The sequence below is a fragment of the Toxotes jaculatrix genome, chromosome 12 (assembly GCF_017976425.1).
Source record: "Toxotes jaculatrix isolate fToxJac2 chromosome 12, fToxJac2.pri, whole genome shotgun sequence".
Taxonomy (NCBI): Eukaryota; Metazoa; Chordata; class Actinopteri; family Toxotidae; genus Toxotes; species Toxotes jaculatrix.
The window spans coordinates 7,620,736-7,638,667 of NC_054405.1; the positions used below are offsets into that span (position 1 = coordinate 7,620,736).

Genomic DNA, 17,932 nt, shown 5'->3' on the forward strand with positions numbered 1-17,932 from the left:
CACCTCACAAAGTCCCTAAGGGGAAAAAGCAGAGCCACCTTGTCCACCCTGGGACAATGAGAAACAAAACTGTGTCACGTCATGGCACCGGACCATTCTTAGTACACCAGGATACAACAGGGAGGGAGAATAAGGCTGCTGAGTCAAGCCAGACAGGTAGTCAGTGAGTTTGCCTGTGATATGTCACGCTACAGGCCTTTCACTTGTCGGCAAAGATTTTGGACCAGCTGCTGGAGCTGACCCTGCAGTGTGCTTGCACCAACTTCTGAGGAACAACCTTTCAGTGTTGATATGATTATAAACACTGATTAAGTCTCCTGTTGCAAAGCTCAAGAAAAGAGTTAGGAAACAGTTTGTTGCATTGTTGCCAGGAACAATAAATGCAGGGGCTACGATACAGGAAGTCTGCCTCTGTGACACCAAGAAAAGGTTTTATACCAAAAGCTAATGAACTGATTTCTACAAAAGAAGGAAAAAATGGCCCAGCCACATTATTAAAAATTCACAACAAAGCTTGTAATTTTAATTGTTTAATTTATAATTATCTCTTTTGTCTGTGCGTTAAGTATGCAGCTAGAGCCATGAGGCATTTAGCTTAGCCATCAATAAAGACTGGAATTGAGAGGGAAACAGCAAATAAATAAATAAATAAAAAATAATAAAAATCCAGGTACCAACATCTCTGAAGCTCATTGTACCTCATTTATTTAATCCACATACAAACAGAAATGTAATGAAGTAAATAGGATACAGTCATGGTAGCAGTTCTAAGAAGCTGTAATCAGGTAAACTAGTGCTTTGAGCTAAATGCTAAAGTCAGAATTCTGAAATTTAGCAGGTATAATGTTTGCCATGTTCATCATCTTAGTTTTGTGTTTGAATATGTCAACATTAACCACTAGTAAGCACCAAATACAAAGTACTGCTCATAGGAAAGTTATTAGTTTTGCAGGCAAAGTAAAAATGTTGATGTGATGGTGGCATTAGATGGAGAATCAGAAAATCACAGGTGATAACAGTTCATCCAAATTTCAAATTTCACAACAATCCCTTCAATAGTTTTTCAAAACATTTCACTCAAAACCACAAGATGGTGCCTGAGAAAAAAATACCAGTAGACCCCTAAAGTCAGCAGGCTAAATCCTCTGGAGACCATGAAGGTGTGTACAAAATTTTGGACCAACCAAAGCTTATTTCCTAAAATTTCTAAATATTCCTATAAAATGTTTATCTTCTTTTTTTGCATGCTCACCTTTCATGTCAGCTACTGTTTCATGAGAGTGCTTCTTTTTGTCAAGTGGTGATATTTGACCTTTCATCAGCAAAATTCCTCACACAAATAAAGCCATTTTATAACCCAAATGCAAATCTATTGCTTATTTTATGATTGATTACTTATTTTATATATTATTTTTAGTAAATTCAGTTTTTTTTTTCAGGAAACTAAACATGGGGGGCACAGGCTCACCTTAAAGAGGCTATATTTGTAAAGATCAGGTGGACACTCTTAGCATCCTAATGTGCTGATGGATATGTCCTTCTATCTAAGAGACGAGCTCACTCACTTAGCTGATTGATGCAGCTGAAGTCAACACCTGCTGCCACGTGAGCCCTTGAATACTGAGACCTCAAGTCTTTGTGTTACACCCCACCTTTGGTGGTCCTGTGGGGCGTCCAGCAATCTACACCGACCCAAATCAACTACAGAAAACAACCAAAGCCATGGAGTTTATCAACACAGACATACAAAACAACTATGACGCTAAACCAAGCCTACAAAGTACAAAGTCAGAACCCAACATTAACACCAAATAAGATCAACAGTCCCCATCCTAGAAACCACTCTCTTCTGATGCTAGTACAGGAGAGTTTAAGCACTTCATCCCCAGGACAGGTGCACCTCATTGCAACTGATCAGGTAGCACCTGGGCAGAGCTACAGAGGAGACAGGAGAGGAAAAGGGACAAACAGAGCACCAGGAACACACACAGCCATAATGCACTTTTCCAGGCAAAGGAATGTGTGCGTGCTTTCATGAGAAATGGTCCCCCAGACATCCTCTGTGTCTGTCTCTCTGTGAGGGCTCTCCTGCAGCGCCTGCCTCTTAACTCAGTTTCCTCAGAAGCAGGAAGAATGTTTCATTGTGTGTAGCAGTATTACAACTCCTCTAATAACAAATTATGTCATGAGCAAAGAAATATTTGACAATTGGCACAGCTATGATCAGTACGTGAAAATGTGCTCATGACACAGAACTTTCTCTATAATGGTGCTTATTCATCTGAATATCCATCGTCCTTTCTTCTGATAACATCACACTTCTTGTCTTTAAAATGCGTCCTGTGAAATCACTGATTTGTCCCTTGTGTTTTTCTCTGCAGGTCATGGTGAGGAATGTGCTTAGAGAGCTGCGTTGGCCAGCTTTAACAATTCAGGACAAGGAAAGAGGGAACAGTGATTTATTTTCTCAGCTGAAGACCCCAGGATGCTGGTCCACTCTGGATAACACTGACCCAGACCAGGAACATGAACCTCTGCTCTGTGAAGACTGAACCAATCAGAACAGGCCACACACACACACACACACACACACACACACACACACACACACACACACACACACACACACACACACACACACACACACACATTAGAAAACAACTCAGATACTACAGGTTTTAGCCATGACTCTAAAGCTGCACTCTTCACTATTTTCACAGGAACAATAGATCATATGACTACGTGTAATGTTAAAGGAGTCACTCATAGTGATGAGCCCACAGGGAATTATGATACATTCAGCTAAATGCAGCCCCCTTCAGGAGTGACTCAGCCTCTTTAAACTCATTGCTTCCTTTTTTTTGTTTTATGGCCAACAACTTCACTGTTTTGGTTCAGTGTCACCAGCCTCATCAACATCCTATTCAGTAACGTGGGATGTAGGAAAAGCTGCAAATGCCACTGATTCATTAGAAAGTTTTTTTTAATCCTTATTCTAAACTGCTGAATTTTCTGAACGCCTTTTCAATAGGTTGTTGAGAATGATTCCCCTAACAGCCCTTCACTTATCAGGGCCTGCTGATTGGCTCATCTGTCAAAAAGTAAAAATGACTGATATTCTTCCAGTCAGCACTTGAATCAGAGCGCCTCGGGAAAGAACTTCTTCAAAAATCTTTTTTTATTTACATATGATCAGCATGGCCACTATTTAACCATACAAGACCTAACCTTTAGTGCATATCTAGAAGCCTTTACACCTACATATGTCTTCATTGTGTGTGTTTCCAGTATGAATTATTCCTGCAGCCCCTGCTGAACAGGTACCCAGTGGCTTGGTGTCATTAAAAAGGGAAATCCTCAACACTGCCTTAAATAAGCACACGTCAATTTGCTCCACTGCCCAATGAGTTGCCACACACACACTTCTCATTTTACCATAATACATGCTGCTGAACACATTCATATACAACAAAACACTGACCTAACAGTCCACATCATACGCCAGCCTCTGCTCCCTGGTGTTTTGCAGTAGCTTCAATGAAACTGTCAGGTTATAACCTCCACCACACACATGCCTCCTACATCGCTTTAATAAGTAAAAATGCAGCATGCTCTTTTGTCTTGCCTGGAGGGGGTGTTGCTTCTGCTCATACATGTGAGGTGTATATTTAGAATAGTTGTACATACAACAGTGGGTGTTGCATGGGTGGAGTTACTTTTAACACTGGAACCAATGACCCATGTTCTACTAAAACAGCCACACATGCATGGGCTCAGATGCGTCAGCGCAGACACACACACAGCTTCACAGAGACTCATCTACATGCTCACACAACCACACACATACACACACACACACACAGACACACACACACACACTGTATAGTGTGTTAATTAGTGGGAGATAAACCCCAGATGCACCAGCTCTCCTCCCGCCCCTCCCTGTATAGGAAACCCCAGCGTGCAGACACAGCTCTGCGTGATGCTGCAGCGATGTATAATTCACCATCTTTAAACATGGATTCTCCTTTTTCACTCCATTTACACAGTTTCATGGAATTCAGAGAGCTTTGGAGGAGGGAAAAAGCATCAAGGAGAACACGTGGACGTGTGTGATGTTGTGTGTGAATCCGGCTCACGGCGCAGGCTGAACGCTTTGTACTCAATGAAATGTTTGTGTGCTATTTTAGCTCCTCTGCTGGAGTGTGTTTTTTTTTTTTTTTTGTTTGTTTTTTTGGTGAAGCAGGTGAGAGATCACACAGCGGGGGAAGCCCCTTTCTCTCTCTCTCTCTCTCGTCTAGCTCATCAGCATGTATCCTTTAATCACTTGCACATATTCATTATTCACCTCCCACAGGCTATGAATTATTCAACACTCAGATTTCCACATGAGAACAGTGAGAAAAAACACCAGGCTTTTCCCTGTCTTTACTCTTTCTCTCTCACCTCCTCATCCTCCTCTTCCCTCCCTCTCAGTGTTCCTCTCTCATGCACCATTGTCACTCCGGCACAACGAAGACAAATCACCCGCCTCCGATCAGCGTGTATGTTCTACCCCCAAGGTGTTTGAATGTAAAATAAATGAAAGCTGCCAAAATCCATGATCATCGCCTCAAAACAAACCACGTTTCCAGTAACTCTGCTCACAAAACGGAATGAATTTCAAGGCAGAAAATTCTTTAAAATATCTGCGTCGCTTTGTTTCTAATCCAAACAATTCTTCATGTAGTCCTCTGATTAATCATTAATCAACCAAGTATGGCAAAAAAAAATGTGAGCAGAAAATAGTGGTACACCTGCTTCCTGTCACTGAAAATGATGAGGCATCCAAATCTACTGAAAAGGTCGCTGACCTCTGCTCTGCCCTTCTCCCTTGAAAGCTATTACTTTTCCCTCCACAGCTCCAGCCACATGACCCGTGATGACCATTAACAGGTTGCAGTGAGACAGTTAATCTTTAGCTGGTTTCTTCCCTCACCTACACAGGTAACTGTGACAACAAGATAGTGAACGACCTGGATATTGAGGCAGTTTGCTTGGAATTTTGCTGAGATCTTGCAAACACCATAATCCACAACCATTCTCTGTAAAAAAAAATAACCCTGTTTCTCAGGGTCAGATGCTTTGCAGCCGTCATGCAGTATATCTTCTTCGCCCTGTTTGGACAGGGAGAGGATTGCGAATTGGAATTGAAATCGATCAACCTGGTCTGTGTGTGTGTGCATGTGCAGCTGAGGCACTCTCATCTCACACATTATGGTGTCAGAAGCTGCTGTCTCACATCTGTGTTACTGTGTCCACTGGGAGCAGCCTGCACCAGTCTGCTGTTATGTCATCAGCAGGAAAAGGAAGGATGGATTTTTTCATTTCATTTTGATTCATTCACAACAGAGCAGTTACAGCACATAAATCCTGGGTTCCAATAAAACTGACACATAGATCTGACACATACTTTGACGGATAGCAACCCTCTGGGCGAGCTGAAAACCTGTTTTGGTCCTTATGGTCCGAGACGTGTAATCACTCTACAGCTGCAACAGAAATAACCAGTGTGTCAAACTCAGCCTTACTGCAGGAAAGTAGCCATTAATAAAGCGTGGAGGAAAGAGCAGATCTCTGCTGAGGTGGTGGTGGTGGTGGTTCTGCAGGCTCCTGATCACAGCCTGGGCTTTGGCAGTGTGAAGCCTTGGCACAGAGGGAGGCGCAGCGGGACTTCCTACAAAGACTTCCTACTCTTTCAGGCGTGCGCCCACTCAGCCAATCTGCCACTAGTGCTATCTGACTGAGCCTCTCTGAACCTCAGCGCAGCTACACCCTTATTTATTTAGGCTTCTTCTCTCTGCCACACATTCATGTCTCTGGAGGGAGACAGTAGTGAAATTAAAAAAATATAAAAGGACCAGTAATGTGCCAAGGCAGCAGACAGCAACTTAATGTTATGCAACAAAGAAAATGCTAGGAAAACAATGAGTTGCAGAAATTTCCAAATAATTGAATAAAATCTGCTAAATTAATCTCTTCTTTGGATTTCTGTCAAATTTCTGCCTTTAAAATCAGTTTTGAATCTGCCAGATAAAAGAAAATCCTTTCACACCTGACTAAATTCAAACTGCTTCCTGCATCTTGACCTCTTTTAGCGACGCAGTTACACGTCCATTTATAATTTTCATCTCACTTCAGAATCTATTAGTGACTAAATACTAAATGTAATCCCTCATTAGATCATCTGCCAGAGAGTTACAGCATGAATATGCACACAGTATTTTACCACATGATGAGTCTTCTCTCATTAGGTTGTGCTATGCTTTTTGTCTCACTAGATGCTCTTGTTACATCAGTTAGAAACTGCTGAAAATATTTCAGGTGTTTCAACACAATGTGTTTGTGTTGAACTGAGGACTGCACTGCCTGGACAAAGGATGAGGAGGGAGGAAGAACACACGCAGCACGCTGTCTCAGTGACCGGTTCCACCTTGTAACACATGTTCACTGGGCACAACTTGTACAAGGAGAGAGCCAAAGAAACTCTCCTTCCTCCTGCTCTGACTGACATTGGTGAGTAAGACATAAAGGTAGCAGTGCAGAACAGTCCCTTCTTTCCTTTCTCACACAACAATCAAACAAATAAATTTAAAAAAACATCCTGCCTTTCAGTGGATTAAACACCCTAGTCTGAGAGACATTGGTTCAGATTGTGGCCCCGAGGTTCAGGAACAAAACCTCTGAATTCAGGGTCCTTATCAGATGTGCCATCACTAAGTAAATATTTATCCAAGCGGAGTGGACACTCTCGACAATGAAAGGAGACAGGATGCAGAGAGCACTATAGGAAATGCACAAGTACATCCGCACAACACTGGAACCAGATGATTAGCAACCGTCTGTTTCTGTTAATAACTGCATTACTATTAATAGACATCTTTCAAATAAATAGACAATACACATAGTTAAACCAGCGTACACCAGTGGTCCTCACAGTCTATGATGACACTGTATTGTGTTGAAGTTTTCTCTGAGGAGTTACACTTTGAGTCACTCACTACTCACTGTTTGATAAATGGCTATTATGAGCAATTCAGTGTCTAACAAGTCCTGCAGACTGAGATGAGAATTTTAGATTATCTGGTTGCATTTTGCTCTTTGGGCAAATGTTGTACTCTGCGCTTTTAAATTTCACTTTATACTTAAGCCAGCAACTAATCTTGTTTCACCTCAGCTCGGCTCTTTTTTCCATATCTGTATGTTGTGGTTTGTCACTCACATGTGTTTTTGGTGGAAGACAACTTCTTTAACTTACCAATGTGAGCAAGTCATAGCTAAGGCCGTCACTACTCCTCACAGCTGAACATGTCAGTGTTTTCTGTCACCACTGATGTAGTGGTAACATGGGTGCGGCAGGTCTCTGAAAAGCATATCAGCAAAAATTCTGGCTTTGGGAAATTGTGTCCCTCTTTATTCCCTCTCTCTCGCTTTCTCTCTCTCTCTCTAGATCCCCTATGCTCACTTATCAATAATGCATGAATGAACACCCTGTTTTTACTGCGGACGGCTTTTTTATTTTTGCCAACTAACAAATTTATCAAAAAAAAGGTAAAAAGAAGTTTAAAAGCAGGTCAGCTATGAAATTACCTACTGCTTCCAAATGACAGGGATAGATAGAGTGAGACTGGATGAATGAAGCAACGTTCATGTGTCATTTGTGGAGCAGAATCTAAAATAATGTGTATTCTGAATAACATAAGGATGACAACCAAATCCTCTACCCCTAAATTTCTCCATGCAATCAGGACTTCTGTGAACTAAGTGAACCACGTTCGAAATAAGTCTGAAACACCTACTCGTCAGTTTATCATTCTGTGATAAATCCACTTCAATCATGGTCATTTACAGTAACAGAAGCAACTAAAAATGCACATCCTTATCTGTTAATGTTAATTTCACAATCACCAGCAGCTTAGTAAAACACAGATGCACATGACAACAACTGTATAGTCATGTGCTGTATAGTGTAACAATGTATGTATGTAAAATGACAGGGGGGATTCTTAAACAACAAAATGCTCTGATAGATTGAAATTGAGAAGTCGTTGTTGCTTCATTGAGGTCTGATGTGGTCATGAACTCTGCGTTATTCTAGGTCAAGGTTATGACTGAACCCACAGCTCCTCTGAGCAAAGTGTGTGTGTTGTCTTAGCTGTGTGGCTCTGTCCTGAAAGGCTGCAAAGATGGTAGGTACATGGAAAAACAAACAAGCTGATGAAGATGTATTTTCATAAAAATCTTAAGCTGGGACTAAGGTCTCCAATATCTGTCCACTTTTGAGACAAAGAGTCAAATCAGTGTGGAAGAATGGAAAATGATTGCTGCCTACAAAGTAAGAGCAAGAGCCTGCAGGTATAAGGAAACAGTTTCCTGTGCAGTCGTGTGGAACGACAGGAGGGAAGTGAACAGGTTGTGGAGGGACACTGAGAGTCAAGTCATTTGTTGCTCTGTGAAGCATGTTAGGACTAACCTGTGTCATTAGAGCTTCACAAAATTTTGCAGAAATGTCTCAAAATGCACCTGGTGGTCTAGTCTCATCTAAATCAACCAAATACTGACAGAAATGTTGAAAACATTCAGGATTTGTCATAACTGATTTTTCACCTTTAAAAGCAGAGGACAACAAGTCTCACACCAGACTGTGGTATTAAAGGCGAAAATCTTCCACTTCGCACTTGATTTTTGCCACCATATTATGTCGACTGTGAATAGGTATGTTGAACAAGACATCACTGACATGCGGTGGGAACCAAAGTATGGTTGATAGCTCCAAAAATAGATTAAAAGTCCTTTTATTTTGAAACATCCTAAATGAATTGGTGGGAAAATGACTTGGGACAGGAAATTAACACTGAACTCTCCATTAACCTTCCATTAATTTCAGGCAGATGGCAGCGCTGTGGATAGTTTGGAGTCACTCTCTGAAGCACTTTATAACAAATCTTTCTCCTTTGTGCTTTCGATGCACAGTAAATTTGACTCTTCTTGTGCCAGACAGCATAATGTTAACAACAACCAAAAAAAATCAACATTAAATTCAGCTGATCTGATTAGCTCTGTGCCTTGGGAATAGTATTCCGACTCCAGTATGTCACTTGGTCGATGTGAAATATTTTGATTTACTGAGAAAGCATGTTCCCCTAGAATGAATCAGAGCAACCCTTTCTGGAGGGAAACCAGGGGGTCATGTGGTTAAAGACAATGACAGACATGAATCAGAAGTAATAAACAATAATACAAAGTCCAGTGCCTTCCAGTCAAGAACAGTTTGAGGAGTCACTCCCTCTGGGATTATGATGTGGGAAAAAAAGCATACACCAATTTATGCTTATGTGAGATGGGAAACATACCTGGATAGAGAATAAGCCAATCCCCCATGCACTGCAAACCAAACTGTACTGAAGCATAGATCCATTCACTGAGACAGAAGTGTTAAACTTGAGCTCAACATATCCAGTTTATGATCAAAGACTGTCAAAAACTGAAGATTGAAGACATACTGTATTTTGTATATTGCTCCAATTTATTCAGTTCAATATAGGTCAACAGAACTTCACGTGTGCAATTGGGAAAGCAACCTACAAAACTACAAAAAAAAGTTTTGATAAAAACTTCCATTGACAATATTGATGCATTGTTCTTCCTTCCTTCACTGCTCTTCCTTCACCTCAAAAGTTGTATATCAATTTCAAACTGAAAGAAACACAACAGATAAGACAGAACAGTCTTATCTTTAGGCTTTTGCTCCTGTTCTCAAAAATCTGCAGAAATAAGGTTACAGAGTTCTGAACCGTTCTTCCACATGGGTCAATCTAACCATCATTCTCCACATACCATATTAAGATCATAGCAAACCACTCTCTCCAAGCACACTTGCAGAATGCAGTCCCAGTATTTCCCTCATGATTCAGCCATACTGGGCCACCAAGTGACTGGCAACAATTCTGGAAAGACAGATTGATGGATTGAGCTGCCTCCTCTGTCCTCTTCCATTAACATTTATATCCGTGTGTCTGGCGCCATCTATTGTCACTTATTCATTAGTGCAGCGCTGAGATTGCGACTTCAACCTAGTGAGAAAGTTTCCCCGTGTTGTGAACTGTTTTTCCCCCGTGCTTTTTTCTTTTGACCGCCTCGACGTTTGCCAGGCTTTTAATTTGGTCGATGAAGAAGAAACGATGCCTCAGTCGATATATTTCCGACTATAACGGAAGGTAACGCGAGAGAGGCAGCTTTGAGGTCACGTGAGTGCATGACTAAATCATGTGACTCCACTCAGCAACGACAAGCGTTGGACAGTGTTTCAGTGTGCTGAAACCCTTTCCAGGATGTCTGTCCCCGGCCGGCTCGGGTTGGTTTTGGGTGCCCTGTGTCTGTGTGCCGTGTTTGACGGGGTGTGTCTGCTGAGCAGCGGCATGCTCTTCCCCCGGGAGTCCTCCTCCAGGGAGGTAAAGGAGTTGAACGGGCTGTGGGACTTCAGGGCTGACAAGTCCCCGGACAGGAACCAGGGCTTCGAGAGGGCATGGTACAAAAGTCGCCTGGCAGAGGTGAGCGGGGCACAGCGAGGCAACTCGCTTTGTTTGTTTAACAGTTTAAAAAGCGGAAAAGGGTCCCTCACTGACTGTAAATCACAACCCGTGAACACCATGCAGCAAGTTCCGTGGGCCGGAAATACGTTACAGTAAATGTACTTACCGAAACAACACCAGAGTGCAGAGCACAGTACAGTCCGCACGCTGACACACTGTGAGCTGACACTGACTGACTGTCTGTTTTCCGCCAGACCGGCCCGGTGATTGAAATGCCAGTCCCTGCCAGCTACAACGACGTCACCCAGGACCCCTCACTGAGAGATTTCATTGGCTGGGTGTGGTATGAGCGGGAAGTGGTGGTACCTGCCCGCTGGGTCGCAGGTGAAGGAACAAGAGTGGTTCTCAGAGTGGGAAGTGCTCACTATTATTCAGTGGTGGTGAGTATCACGTGTTTCTAACCAATCAGAGCTGAAAAACAAAAGTCAGCTGCATCATATGCTGCAGGTTTGATGATACACGTGATGGTGTAAAAACTTAGGGGGTATCACTAATATACAGTGTGTCACTAAGCTATACCTGCTTGTATTCAATATGCATCAGTTATGGTCTGCCTTATTTAAAATCACTCTTTACCTTTGCAGTGGGTGAACGGGGTGAAAGTGACTGAACACAATGGTGGACATCTTCCTTTCGAGGCTGAGATAGGGAGTTTAATCCGCAAGGACCCAGCTACACCGTGCAGGATCACCATCGCTGTCAACAACACCCTGACCCTGGAGACTCTTCCTCCAGGAAGCATCCAGCACATGAACGACCACACCAAGTAACCTCTTTCTTTTAGTTTTAATTAAAATACTGACTTACAGTTTCTGTGAAATTGCAGTTTAATGTTGTTGTTTTTTTTAGACATTTACAGATTTGAAGATTGTTGTAGGCCTGCAACTAACAGTTATTTGCATTTTCAATTAATCTGACTGATTTGTTTGTTATATCTGTTAAACAGTTCAAACTTCAAAGATATTCTGTTTAGCATCATATGTGACAAACAAAAATATCAAAGCCTCACATTTCAGGATCTGGAGACTGAATATTTCAGTGATTTGTCAAAATATTTCCCAATTAATATTCGGTCCATTGTCTAATCAACTAATTGACCAATTGTTTGACATCTGCGCTGGTGTGGATCACACTGGATCAGAGTGTTTACGTCACAAAGAACAGCTGTCCTCACACTGACCCTTCAGCTTGTCTTGCTGCTTACACATAGACAGACATTTCACCTGTTTTCATACCTTACACATCAAGTGAACCTTACACTTAAGCTGTTTTTTGGTGTTTACAATACATGTGATACTTCAACTCCTGTCAGCTGCCAAACTTAAAATGACATTTCAGCTGCTTTTAGCATTTATACCTTAGGTGACTTAAATCTTATTTTAGTTTTGCTTTGCCTTTTTTCACTGTTTGCACTTCAGCTCCGTTCTAGATGTTACTGCCGTTCTAACACATTTAGAAATTTCCATTTGCTATATCCGAGAGTCGAGTCTGTTCTAGATTAAAATGTGCACAGCTGGCTGTCCGTGAGTATTCAGATAATGAGGAAAATGTAACTGATCAACAGGTATCCTGATGGCTTTTTTGTACAAAACATCTACTTTGATTTCTTCAACTATGCTGGAATACACCGTCCTGTGTTGCTGTATACTACTCCTAAGGTGTATGTGGATGACATCACTGTGGTGACTGACTTCTTGGATAACACTGGTAAATGAACGTCATTTATTCAACTTCAAATCTGTAAACAGGTGATTGACAACAAAATGATAGAGGGAGTGAATATCATCTGCATCACACAGCTTCTGTTTGGCCCTGTGTCTTAGGTCTAGTCAAATACAAAGTATCGGTCCAAGGTGCTGCCTCGGTCACCCTGAAGGTCACTTTGATGGACAAAGACAGACACTGCGTAGCCTCCTCCAGCGATCAGTCCGGAGTGCTCAAAGTGGTAGATGTCAACCTGTGGTGGCCATACTTGATGCACGAGAATCCGGGTTATCTTTACTCTTTGGAGGTAAGACAGTATGTTTACATACATGTTAAAGTGACTTTTTACCTAAAGTCTCAAATTCTGGTCACATGACTATTGCCATTGGATTTGTGAGAGAGATTTGTGGGCAGTAATCTTAAATCTGTCGATGCAACTTCTGTGGGAAGAGATGCATTTGGCAGACATAAATATCAAGAAATAAACATTTTTTGACATTGGCACTTGTTCACTTCAACATCCAGGTTCACTTAGTGGCAGCTATTGGCAGCACGACACATGAAGATGTGTATACTCTACCAGTTGGCATCCGCACTGTAAACGTCACCAGCACCCAGTTCCTCATCAACAACAAGCAATTCTATTTCCATGGAGTCAACAAACACGAGGACGCAGATGTGAGTACCACTAGAGGGAAGCAAAAGACTCAGTCTCATGTAGCTATGAAGCAGCTTACCTGTCCTAACACTTCAGTAATCTAATCCTCCACTCTTCTGATCACCTTGTGTGTTAGATTCGAGGTAAAGGCTTCGACTGGCCCCTGATTGTCAAGGATTTTAACCTGTTGAAGTGGCTGGGGGCCAACTCGTTCCGCACCAGCCACTACCCCTACGCTGAAGAGATCCTGCAGATGTGCGATCGCCATGGCATTGTAGTGATAGATGAATGTCCGGGAGTGGGCATCAAAGACATGTAAGTGTCTCTGTGACCTTTGGGTGTGTATGACAGTTCACAGTAGTCAATAGTATATGAGGACAGAGGACAAACTTACTTGTGGTGCCTTATCCTTCACCCTGTCAAAGTTAGGACAGTCTAACACTGTTATGAGTCATGTTAAGAGATCCTGGACCACCCACTTACAACACAGCTCCCATCTAAATTTAATACAAGTTCACCCACTTAATTAAATGCAGTTTGCATCAGTTTGATTTGATCAGAAGCAGGTCAGCATTGCTGGTCTGTTACTCAAATGGTCTGTAGCTCCACCAACAACTATTAGATGGTGCTCCATGAATTTTTTTTTCCAGACATTCATGTCCTCAGATTTATCCACCTGATCACAGCTGTCACTTTTCCAGTTAAAATATTTCAGCATCTGCTGGATGGATGACCATGAAATGTGATGCACACATTCACATGCCCATCACAATTAATTGTAATCACTTTGATCCTTAGCTTAAAACCAAATACCTGCCAAACTAATTACCTTCCCATCAGCCTCAGCCGTACTTTTGTGTTTATTTCTAGCATGCTGCCAAACTAATGATGAGTGCTTGCCTTGTCTTGTGAGATGGTGTCCAACCTGAAATGATGAATGAATTTGGTATGTTCGTCTGTCAGCTCAAAGTGTGCTGTGTCTTTTGTGCCTTGCCAATCTAGCCGTAGTTTTGGAAACGCCTCCCTCACCCATCACCTGTCTGTCATGGATGAGCTTGTACGTCGGGACAAGAACCATCCTTCTGTGGTCATGTGGTCAGTAGCCAATGAGCCCGCTGCAGAGATGCCCCCTGCTGAATATTATTTCAAGTGAGTATTTTTTTTTTAGATTTTTTGCCATCATTTGATAATTGACATTGTAGAGATAGAGAAGAGCTGGGCCACCAGGACGCCCCTGAAAACCCCATTCTTTTAAAAAATGTAAAGCACTTGTAAACTGTGTAAAAGGGTGTCTGTAGGAGAGGTGCTGGTTTGTTTGTCAGTCACAGCCTATCCCTTTACCCTGATGTGTGGAATGCAGTAAAAGTAGTCACGAAGCTGCCCTGAATAATAACAACTGGAGCTCAGTAATAGCCCGAGGCTTCAGGGAGACAAACAGGGCAAACAAATGCTCCACCTGCCAAACTGCCATACTCACTAAGTAAAACGCTATGGTAAGTGTGTGGAGAACAAAGTGTACATATACGTCTACAGCACAGTTTCTTTGAATTAAACACGTGTAATAGGACAGTTTAGCGACTGTTAGCATTTTGTGACATCCTTGTGTTTATTTGTTATCATTGTAATGTACCTGATTAATGGATTAACACATTACACTCTCCACTCCACATTTGTAATGTAGTCGCTTTGTTTTTCTTACAGGACGTTGATAAAACATACCAAAGCTCTGGACCCTACCCGACCTGTCACTTATATCACAGACAGTAATTATGCTCGGGACAAAGGGGTGAGTCTTTACAGTACTCACTACAGTCTCAGCAGAGAACCAATGTGAGAACCTGCATATTCTGAAATACTGTAAAAGCTCGAAACACTATTTAGGAGAAAGACGGCTCATATGGAAGACATCTGCAGAAAGAAAGGGGCAGAATATACTTTTGTGCCTCTCAGTGCTGCAAGTCCCATCATGACACTTGACTGAATGTTCTCATACATTAACATAATGGCCTCTAGTGAATCAGATGAAGTGCTCGAAGAAGAATAAGGGTGTCAGAGTGGAGTTGTCAAGGTATCCTTCACAGTTTTATCTGTTCAAATGCCGAAGCTGTTGTTGACTAAGTTGTTGACATGCCTGAGAATTTTTCACATTCCTGTGCTGTGAGGAATATCTCTCAGGGTAATGTTTGTAGCTTAAAGGCACTGATTAGTTTGCAGCCACTGACTTCTGCGGCCTCTAATTTGTAAAGGCCTCTGGTTGGGTGAATATACTCTCTCTGAGATGACTATTCAAACGCTGTTCATTTGAAGATTAACTGTCTTATATCTTGTCCCCTAGGCTCCTTATGTGGACGTGATCTGTGTAAACAGTTACTTCTCCTGGTACCATGATCCAGGCCACCTGGAGGTCATCCCCATCCAGCTCAACACTCAGTTTGAGGACTGGTATGGAAAGTACAAGAAACCCATCATCCAGAGTGAATATGGAGCAGATGCAGTGCTGGGGCTTCACAGTGTGAGGATTCACAGACATACACACAATTCAATTACCTGAACACCGGTTCCATTTATATGTATTATGTATTATATATTATGTATTATATTTTTTGTGGGCTCCTAAGACATCTTTTTTTTCACTTTTCAGGATCCACCCATGATGTTTACTGAGGAGTACCAGAAGGTAGTCCTGCAGAGCTACCACCACGTATTTGACCAGAAGAGGAAGCAGTATGTTGTCGGTGAACTCATTTGGAACTTTGCCGATTTCATGACTGCACAAGGTACCACAGCCACACACCACAACAACCTGCAGAACCAGAACTGCTGTCATTTCTCCCAGTTTACTCAATGCACACATTACATTGTTTGCACACCCTGCACTAAACACCTGATGCTGAGTTGGAGGCTACAGGTAGACTGTGTAGATGGACACACTGTGCTTCTGCCAGATACTGTCATATCATTAACCTGCTGGTTGTGGTTTATTGTGTGAACACGCAGTTCATTTGCTCACCTTGCTATGTAGGAATCATGTAGAGCTCTGAATCTCTTCCAGGAAGACTCTGAAATTGAGGATATTATATATTAATATAATTGAGAATATTATAGACAGTACTAAAATACAGAATATCACCAAAAATCAGCCGTTAATGTTTTCCTAATGCAAAACTATTCACCTGGAAAACCTAAAAACAAATCTAAATTGTTTTACTCATTTTGATTCAGAAGTAAAATGTGTGTGTGTCAAAATAAACATTGAATCACAAAGCCTGGTCAGGATATCCGAAAGTGAAAGCCTCACACTGATAATACCTGCAGCTCAGCACACAAATGAGACTGTGTGGGATGTGGAGGAGTGAGTAGACACTCCTGCACAGATGAACAGAAGCCATACAGGGATATTAATAACCAGATTTGTTTAGTGGATCTTCCATAACATTTCCCAAACATCATGAAAACCAGGATGACAGAGTTCCTGGCTGACAGAGCTATTTTTGCACACTTCTAACTACTTACAGGTGTAGACTTAACTTTCTTGCTTTCGGCAGTCAGGAAATACAGTTTGCTCAAACAAGAATCTCTTCACACATTAATGGATCTGCATATTTACCTGACAAAAGGCTCCTTTGTGTTTTTTGCGTCCTGTGCATGACAAGCTTGTTGTTGATCTTGTGTCTGCAGGGATCACCCGTGTGGTGGGGAACAAGAAGGGTATTTTCAGCAGGCAGCGGCAGCCCAAAGCAGCAGCCTTCGTCCTGAAGGAGAGGTACTGGAGAGTGGCTAATGAGACAGGCAGACTGCCCTCTTGGACCAAGTACCCCTGCTCGCTCTGACACCTGCCACTGTTAGGGCACCCAGTCCAGGACAGGCTCCATCCCCAAGTAAGCACTATGGCACCTGGAAAAAATGCTGGGAAAATTCAGTCAGTTTCTTGAGGACATTTACTTAAGCACATACGTTATGGAACACTTCCTTTGAAGCCACTTCATTGTGTGCATCTAAGGTCAAACCACCATGAAACACAGTTTGGCTATGCTATTCCTGAGGTCTGGATTCACTAACACTATATTCAGGGTTTTTCCAGCCATTTGGAACATTTTGAGGAACATATAAACAATTTTTGATGCTGATTTAAAAAAAATAGCCTCTAGTGGAATTCACATTTTACAGTAATAACTGTGACATGGTTTCTGTAGGATTTGTCTGAGTTTAGATTGGGGGAATTTATTTAGTTGTTACAGTTTATTCTGATAACAATGTGTGAGGTTGTGTGATTCTGTAATACAAAGGTCAGGTAAAAAAAAAAAAAAAAAAAAAGTTAGAATCCTTCTACATCAGTGATTAGCTCTGACCTTTCCTCCAGTCAGATGATGAGAACGCCTGGCAGACAAAGGACCTAACATTACAAAGACACTGTAAAGGACAGAAGTCACCACACTATCTCCACTACTGTAGCTTTCCTCTGTGTGTTTAAGGAAACATTGTCTATAATAAAGACATTGATTAGTGTTTCCGGAGTTTGACATAACACCTTTGTTGGAAGTTGTTTTCAAAAATGTAAGCCTCTATCATTTCTGGGGGTTTTTTTTTTCAAATACTTTATACATGTTATGTTAATGTGGATTATGATGCTGAATCTAACCAGAAAAGTGCTTTATTTTTATACATGAAAATCAGCTGAATAAAAATCAGTTTTGATAGGAATTTAGATATTAAAAACAAAACCTGATGCCAATGCAAACTGTATTTTTGAGTTTTTCTTTTTTAATCATCTCTAACATTTTCAACATTACTTATAGTGCTGTTTTTTTTTTTAGAAGACATTGAAGTGTACTTTACATTCTTGGTGCTGTTTCCTTAAATCACTGTGAATGAATGTTTTCAAAAATTCAATATAAAATATAACCTAAAGGGTTAAGTGACGCGTTGATTGTTGATGGTG

The 17,932-nt window shown here is 41.6% G+C and overlaps 1 protein-coding gene across 1 annotated transcript; it reads left to right on the forward strand.

Moving 5' to 3' along the window:
* The first annotated feature begins 10,304 nt into the window (after window positions 1-10,304).
* On the forward strand, window positions 10,305-17,725 carry gusb (glucuronidase, beta). Its single transcript, XM_041050910.1, has 12 exons — window positions 10,305-10,589; window positions 10,826-11,011; window positions 11,216-11,397; window positions 12,196-12,338; window positions 12,455-12,642; window positions 12,861-13,013; window positions 13,130-13,308; window positions 13,996-14,142; window positions 14,695-14,779; window positions 15,329-15,505; window positions 15,635-15,770; window positions 16,672-17,725. The coding sequence occupies exons 1-12, from the start codon at window positions 10,371-10,373 to the stop codon at window positions 16,821-16,823; spliced, it is 1,947 nt and encodes a 648-aa protein (XP_040906844.1). The 5' UTR covers window positions 10,305-10,370; the 3' UTR covers window positions 16,824-17,725.
* Window positions 17,726-17,932: the final 207 nt, after the last annotated feature.